Here is an 8,321-nt window from a genome sequence, read left to right as displayed (position 1 = left end):
AGTTGACTAGTTGCCTAGTTTACTAGTCGACTAGTTGTTTAACTACCTATTATGTAAAAATAAATATTTGTACATTTAAAAACTGTGTACATTGGTGTCTATAACTATAATCTACCTGATCTTGAGGCCTACAAAACCGGGGTTAAAAATAATAAAAAAATAGTTTTCCTTTTTTCAACTAGTACCAACAAGGTCGACTAGTGGATTTACTAGTCAACAAGTAAACTAGTCGACTAGTTGCTTAATGCCCTAGTGTGTATGTGTGTGTGTGTGTGTGTCTAACCTCCAGGGAACATGATTAGAGCCTTCTGTAGGAGGAGGTCAGCCTTGTGTCGTTGTCTGTCTCTCTCCTCTGCTGACAGGTCTTCTTGCTGGCTGAGGTGGAAATGGCTCATTGCCACGGAGAATGCAAAGTTCGGCAGCTGGGACAGATTTCTATGCTCCTGAGGCAGGAAAAAACAACAACAACAAGCGAGGCCATGGATGTCTGAGTTTAACCCCTTTTGGTGTTAGCATTATGTTATGCTTTAGCTATTGAAAAATAGCAGATCTACAAGCTCATAGCGCGCCACCGAGTGGCGCGCTACGAGCTTGTAGGTCTGCTATTTTTGAAAAATCGAAGAACCACTGACATAGAAACATAGCTTTTTCAGAAAACTGTCGGGATGTAGAAGACATTTTTAGAATCTGATCTCAGGTCAGAATGGGTTAATAGATGGATACCGGAGAACTCGCCAGTTTACCGACTCGCCGCGGGTTTAGTGGATTTTTGTTTTACTTCACATTAATTTAAATTGCATTGAATTGAGAGAGAGAGACTATCCCCTCGATAGTTGTTTAGAGTTTACACTAGAGAAAGTAGGAATGCTAAAAGTTTAAACACCAAAGTACCGAAACAATGTAATTCATTAGTAAACAATATCCTGAAATGGTAGATGAAGGCATACAGACTACAGAGTTTACGGACGTTTCTACTCTGCCACAATGTTGTGCTTCACACACACGGGCAGATGCAAAAGATAAAGATCACAGACAGTGTATTTGTAGCAGGGTAGTCGTTAAGCAACTCAACCCCTGAAACCAAAACAAACGTCCAACATAGATAAAAGTAATTACTCACCTACTGCTGCAGGTTCCATAAATAATCCCAGTGTTGTTCAAGATGCATGGTTTTTATATTCTAAATAATGATCGTCGCGTGGTTTAGCGACGACTACCACTATGAGAGGAGCACAACTTTGGGACTTTTGGGAGTGTCATAGTAGCTTGTTTACAACTGAAACGGACTTCCTGTGCACTAACTTCCTCTTCACAATAAGAGCCACATGTAATGATTAGTCAACACTAGTTTTATTTCTAAGTCTACTTACAGGACGTTAACATCTCATTTGAGTTCCTTTTGATTGCCTGTCAGATTTATCTACATAACTATCTCAGCTGTTGGTGCGCAAATGAGCCTTGCATCTACCACGCAGAAAACATGTTGTGTACCCCCCTGATTAATAACATCTGAACATGTAAACACAACAAACATAGTAGCCTACTCTTATTATGCATATCACATTCTCGCCGAGATATATTTTAGAGTTGAAAAAAGGAGAAAAAATAATAATAAAATTAAAAAATTAAAAAAAGAATTGTTCAAGCCCATTGATTAAGATTCGAGTGCCAACCCTAACGAGCGAACATTCAAACCCAGAATGTTTGGGGACAGCCTTAACACACACACACACACACACCTCCCAGTCTTGGTACAAGCGGAGAAGCAAGTGGTACTCTCTGGAACGCAGTGTCAAGAAATCAACGAGCAGCAGCATGCATAGTGGATCAGCATCTGGGTCCAAACTGATAGTGAGATGGGAGAGAGGAGGGTTGAACAAGAGATTAATGTAAGATAAATGCATGACAAGTATGACAAAATGGTGAGCGTGAGAATATGAGCATAGTAAATGTGGATCTGAAAAACAAGATGAGCAACCGTGAAACTTGTCTCTGGTAAACTGCAATGAAAGAATTCACCTTTAGCAAAGCCCCGCCCTCTCCCACTTAGACACTCCCACTTGGACACTTTCCAGCCGGGCTCATTCATTCCAATGTAAATATCATGGATTTTACACATTAAATACTGGTTCATTTTTGGAACCAGACCTTCAATATCTCTTCCAAATCCGTCAACAAGGCTGCCGTATGCACTGGAAAAATATGTGTGACACATTTCTTTTTTAAAACAATGTTTTATCATATTGAAAAACTATTGGTGGAGAGGTTTGTCTAAACCATGGTATGCTTAGCTGTGATTGGACCATAGCAGTTTGGGGAGGGGCTTAGCTATAGGTCAATTAACTCCTTTATTTATTTAATTTTTTATCCCATGATTTTCTAACCCCTTTTTCACCCCTGTGTCAATTATCTAATGTGATCCTGGGCTCTACACACCCTCCGCCAACCTAGTCCCCATATATGGGGGACATGGGGAGAGCAACGGACTTGAACTCATGCCTGAGTGTCCAAGTTGCACCTACACCTGACAGGGGGGAGTTTCCCTGGTTGGACGTAGCACGTGGAAGGAACACGTTATTCCAACCAGTTCCTTTCCCCTCCATCAGGCGCCCCGGCTGGCCAGGGGGAGGCAGTTTAGAGACCAGGATTACTGCATGTTTTTTGTGAGGGTACCTACCTACCGACACGGGGAGAACATGCAAACTCCACACAGAAAGGCCCTTTCGCCAACCCCGCCTCGGGTATGGGCACTGATGACGCGGAGGAGGAAACACGCCGCCAGCACCCACAGCGTCCCGAGCGGGAATCGAACCCAGGACCTTCTAGCTGTGAGGCGACAGCACTACCAACTGTGCCAACCATAGGCGGCGATCAGTGGCCAGTGCCAGTAGAATACATGAGAAATCCGGAAAAGACGACGCCGTTTCCTGGCCGCATGACCTGGAAGTAATTATCGGCCATTTCCGTGCCAGGGTGGCGGCCGTGTTCTAGCGATAGAACAATTGATATGGTTAGCGGGAGCGCGAATTAATGTTTAATTAAGCTCCCAACATCGTACTTTATTCCATTCCGAGACCTAAAACCACTATATAGGCAGCGTGCGTGCAGTGCACGGATAATTTGGGATTTGGGCTGTTCCTACCATAGAAGCAAGCGGTGGCTAGCGACGGAAGCTAAAAATGAGGTCAAAATATTATTATTAATTCTGGATTAATGCTCTTCTATCAAATATCGTCTTCTCGTCTATGGCTACCTGTGCATTATTAAATCAATCGTGTTATCTCGTCAGCATCCAAGGAGTTGTTACTCAATGGCTGCCAAGGTTATTTAACTTCTTTTTCATGATGTCCTGGAGCGCCAAGGACGTGTTTAACATTTAGATTTTTTTTTTGAAAAAAAAAAAAAATATATATATATATATATATATGGTGGCGGTCTGGGACTTTCGGCGCCCCCAGATTTGCAGTGCTACTTCAATGCTTTTCACGATCAAATAATCAACCAATCTTGCCATGCATTTTGAGGTTACATATAATCAACCATCTTGCCATGTTAATATTTGATTCGTGCACAACAAGCTGAAAAAAGGTAAAACAAAAAAATGAGGTCTTCGGGTAAAACAGAGTCCCGGAAATATCCCAAAGTTCAAAGGTTTTGTACGGTTACGGTCCGCGATCTCTCGGGAGTCGGTACTGCTTGGGTCGGAAATCCTATCTAATTTTAGATAGAGATCGCAAAAGTGAAGACGCCAGTATAAAGTAAGTCGTTGTAAGTGAATGGGAGGTCTGCACTACAACATTGAGGACGCCAGCATAAAAGGGAGGGGCCATTGTGAGTTTCCATTAGATTGTATAATACAGTAGACAAAGCATGACATTAAATCCCATGGTATGTTCTCCAGCGTAGCGGTTGTTATCGAGCATGATAAATTACATTTAGATAACATTTTCCTCAAAAGGCCCTTTGCTTACCTCAGGATCAATTTGCAGTACTCCAAGGCCGTCCGTGGGCATCCCCTCTTCTCCAAGAACATCATGTGCTTGTACAGAGCCAAATAGAACGCCCTGCGGATAGGAAATCAGATGTTTCATCATCATCACAACACTATGACAGACAAAACTAGTGACATGATTTAACTGAAAGAATAACCTCACACAGTGCAGCTCTTGTGGTGGTGATAAAAGACCTACCTGTTCTCCGGTCGGAGATAGTCCAGTCTGCAGCTTCCCGAGGTCAGGCTGAACAGCGGGTGGAAAGCGCACTCGAAGCTGTACAAGGCCCTCTCTGTGGACGGAAAGACAGAAACTATCATTTCTTCAAGTCCAAAATGATTTGATGCGACTCAACAGTCACACTCAATCGAGTGGCAAAGTGAGTGGATAAGTGAGTTTAACGTTGCTTAAAGGAGAATTCCATGCTAGAAGGCTTTCTTACCTTATTTGTAGTTGTTACGTCCCCAACAAAGAGGTCCAGGTGTTATTTTGTGCAAAAGTGCATTTCCCCTAATATAAGCCCTCAATGGGGGTTGGGTTATTCCATCGAAATAAGTAGTAAAGTGTGCCGCTTGGGATACTATTTACATTATGAAGAGAGGATATATACAAAAAGAATAGATTTTTGAGCGATGGAAATAAGCGAATTAGCACAACACCCCATAGCCCCATTCAATTCAATGCAATTCATTGAGGGCTTATGGTAGGGGAAATAGCCAATAATGCACTTTTGCACAAGTAACACCTGGACCTCTTTGGTGGGGACGTAACAACTACAAATAAAGGTAAGAAAGCCTTCTAGCATGGAATTCTCCTTTAACATCGTCTAATGCAATCAGATAGGACTTTTATGTTTGGATGTATGGGGCTGTCATGGCCAGAAATTTGTTTTTTGCCACTCAGTAGGCGTTCCCGCATAACTTCCGGGTATGATGATGATGTCACGCGCATACCCTCTATTCTGTACTCACTTAAGATTTTGTCATATAGGTCCATCGAGCCGTAATACATAACTTAGTATGTTATATGAACGGAACTGTGTTATATATGAAAACACCAACATCAGAATAGCATTATAGTGTGGTGGGTTAAAGTGTAGAGTCATTGGAAATATAGTAAAATAAAGAACATGTACAGAAGCAACCTCATTGCTTTAATTTGCTTCACGGCTCAACTAATGCATCGAGTGCATGTGCACTATAGTGAGGCAGCTTAAGGCCATATTTTAGCAAAATGTGGACGCGGCGGACAAAAGAGCCAATTTTTTTCCACATGCTCTCCATAACCATACGTTTCATTTTGGAAGGGGGGCCACGTCATCAAGATGTCAGAAGGCGGCCATCTTGGCGTTCAAAGATGGCCACCATGTAATATCTATAAGTGCCACTATCTCGGCTTCTAAGCCACTTAGAAGGTCAATCTTGGTGTCAAAATATACATTATCTAGGTCAAGGAATGCAATAAGGCCATTGAGAATATCAGTAGACGTTTATTTGTGCCAATATTGAATAAATACGGTCATTCTAGCAACATATTTACATCATCTTCAACTCTGTTAGCAGTCAGACACATTGAAAAAAGTGTGTGTGTGCGTGCAGTGAAAAGGGGAGGGGTCGGTGAATGTGGAAATTGTAATTGTAAATTGTAATTTGCGTCACAGCGAAATGTTGCGCAATAACAGTATGTCATACAAAAGCAATATTTGTACAGTAAATATGGCAGTTGCATGGATGCAATGTAGTGCAGATGTGTGCTAACGGAGTGATTTGGTAGGAGAAGTCGGACGGATAAACGGGCATATTGCTTTGCACCCCCTATAGTAGTAGGATGAGCATCAAAACTATATTTTAAATACTTTTCATTAGCACATGCATGCCTTTTACATTCCATAGGGCTGGACCACACATGGACCCCATTTGGTTGTTTTCTGCATCTTCCTCTGTGACCTGCCACCTTCATGTCATCTCTCACAGCATCCTTAAACCTCGTCTTTGGCCATCCTCTTACCTGGCAGCTACATCTTCAGCATCCTTCTCCCAATGTACCCTCATCCCTCCTTTTCACATGTCTAAACCATCTCAACCTCGATCACCTCTCTTGCTTTATCCCCAAACCTTCTAACCTGGGCTGATCCTCTAATTTAGTCATATCTAATAATGTCCTTCCTTTTCACTCCTAATGAGAACCATAGCACCCTTAATTTTGCCACATCCAGCGGTGCCTCCTTTTCATCAGTGCCACCAGCATGGCTGGTCTCACTACCATGTTATACATCTTCCCTCTCACTGGTAGCCTTTTGTCACAAATAACTTCTGAAAACATATGTCCCATTTTCTCAATACACTGGCTTCGCTTGCTAGAACATTTCCATCTCTATACTCACCTTAACCTGTTACACTACTGTCTAGCCAATTGGTACAAATCAATTTCTCCCTCCCTCACCATCTCTCTTTGCCTTACCTCTATACTTACTGTACCCTCTGAAACTCATGGCATTGCCCATTGACATATATATTAATTAATAATCTCTTTTAGAAGGGAGACCTGGGCTACAACAAGATGGCAACATCCTACTATAATGCACACAGTCTGTGTGTGTGTCTGTACATCTGTAATCCACGTAACTCGAGAACCGTTTGCCCCACCGACTTCAAATTCGACACACACGTTCCACACACCCACAGGGAGTGCAGTGCCCGGTGTCGAGTCGGTCGGACCCACGGTTGTCCAGAACCGCCCTTTTTCATTTGGCGGCCATCTTTGAACGCCAAGATGGCCGCCTTCTGACATCTTGATGACGTGGCCCCCCTTCCAAAATGAAACATATGGTTATGGAGAGCATGTGGAAAAATGTTGGTGCTTTTGTCCGCCGCGTCCACATCATTTCGCTAAGCTACCGGACTATAGTACTAAATATCATGCAGCCTCTCTCATTAGTACTAAATATCATGCAGCCTGTGTCCATCTGCAACCAGCTCATCTCTGCCACAGCCCACCGTTGGAACGGTTGCTGCCAAACTGTGCACACACTCCCTGGATGCCATCTCCGAAACCTCTGCCCCTAATTCTACAGATGAACCTGCCTTGGGGGTCATGCATGTGGTAGCCTCGGAAACCCAGACGTTTTTATTTCCAGGGAGGGGAAAAAAAAGTCTGGGTCCGAGTCCACTTCAATTTGGCATAGAGTAGCGCAAACGTCGATCACTCTCTGCTGATTTCTGATCGTCTGCACCTTTGTTAAATTGACGCACACACACCCGTACACACACACTCCTCTCTCTCTGTCGCTCTAATTAATTAGTCTCATGTCCAGCAGCTGCGCACAGTTTCTCCGCCGGGAGCTGCCTATGCCATAGAAAGCATAGGTGAGTTCCAGGCTATGCATGTGGCAGATTTTTACAAAACACACGCAAATCAGTACACGTCATCTCTAAAGTCATGTGATCAACACGGATCTGTCCGAATGTAATAATACTAATAATAAATAGAGCTGCAAGCAGCGATAAGGCGGGACCAAGAAAGAAGACAATACGCAATAAGAACATTATGCACAAAATAAGACTGACGAGCTGAGTTGTCAGTACCCGGATTTGAACACACAACCTTGTGGTCCGAAGGCAAGAGTATTGTGTATGCGTGTCCTCATTTTGGGCATGTCATTATCTATTTCTACAGTGTGTTCGATGTTCAGGTTTTCACGTACAAACTTCTCTTCAACCGGGATTTCAGATAATGGTCCATAGATTGTGTGTACGATGTTTCACGCGAATTGCTGAAAATTCCAGGCAGAAAATCAGGTATAAGCATCTTTCAAACTGCTCAAAATGGCGGTAAATTTGAGGGTGGAGCTTACTTGCCAAAGTGACAGATGTGTTCCCCATGAGTCAAAGAACATGTGGAAACAAGTGCCATGAATTTTGGCCAATTAAAGCATGAGTTATGACTGTTCAAAGGTTTCATTTTCAAAAAATTGCTATAGCGCCCCCCTTTGGCCTATTGCAGTAAGACTGGTTTCAGTGCTATTTGGCATGACCCTCTACCATACTGTAAAGTGGCATAAGCAAATGACGCTGCATGTAGGTATTAGGGGCAGAAGAAGAAGTTTCGCAAACCAGCAATTTTCATTGGCTCATAAAAACTAAATTGTTTCACTTAAAAAAAAATATACTACGATTTTTTGGTCCGTATAGGTCCAAAGTTCACGTGTAGAAGTTTTTGTGCATTTTGATCAAAGATCCTGGGAGGAGATACATTTGAACTCTTTTTCATATAATTCAAAATGGCCGGTGATCTAAAGGTCAGAGGTCAAAAGTCAGAACACGAAAGTTG

The 8,321-nt window shown here is 42.7% G+C and overlaps 1 protein-coding gene across 2 annotated transcripts in view; it reads right to left on the bottom strand.

The window, feature by feature from the left end:
* The window catches only part of tcf25 (TCF25 ribosome quality control complex subunit), a 65,217-nt gene that overhangs the window by 42,034 nt on the left and 14,862 nt on the right, over positions 1 to 8,321 (bottom strand). For both annotated transcript variants that reach the window (XR_013789714.1, XM_079497942.1), the window contains exons 9-12: positions 4,191 to 4,284; positions 3,972 to 4,064; positions 1,740 to 1,845; positions 284 to 443 (exon numbers count right to left, since the gene is read on the bottom strand). Coding sequence is in view for 1 of the 2 variants with exons in the window: in XM_079497942.1 (XP_079354068.1) it covers positions 284 to 443; positions 1,740 to 1,845; positions 3,972 to 4,064; positions 4,191 to 4,284 (453 nt within the window). In the remaining variant the exon portion in view is untranslated. The remainder of the gene's footprint in view (positions 1 to 283; positions 444 to 1,739; positions 1,846 to 3,971; positions 4,065 to 4,190; positions 4,285 to 8,321) is intronic.

The sequence above is a fragment of the Electrona antarctica genome, assembly GCF_951216825.1.
Source record: "Electrona antarctica genome assembly, chromosome: 3".
Taxonomy (NCBI): domain Eukaryota; kingdom Metazoa; phylum Chordata; class Actinopteri; order Myctophiformes; family Myctophidae; genus Electrona; species Electrona antarctica.
This window is presented reverse-complemented; position numbering and strand designations above follow the sequence as displayed.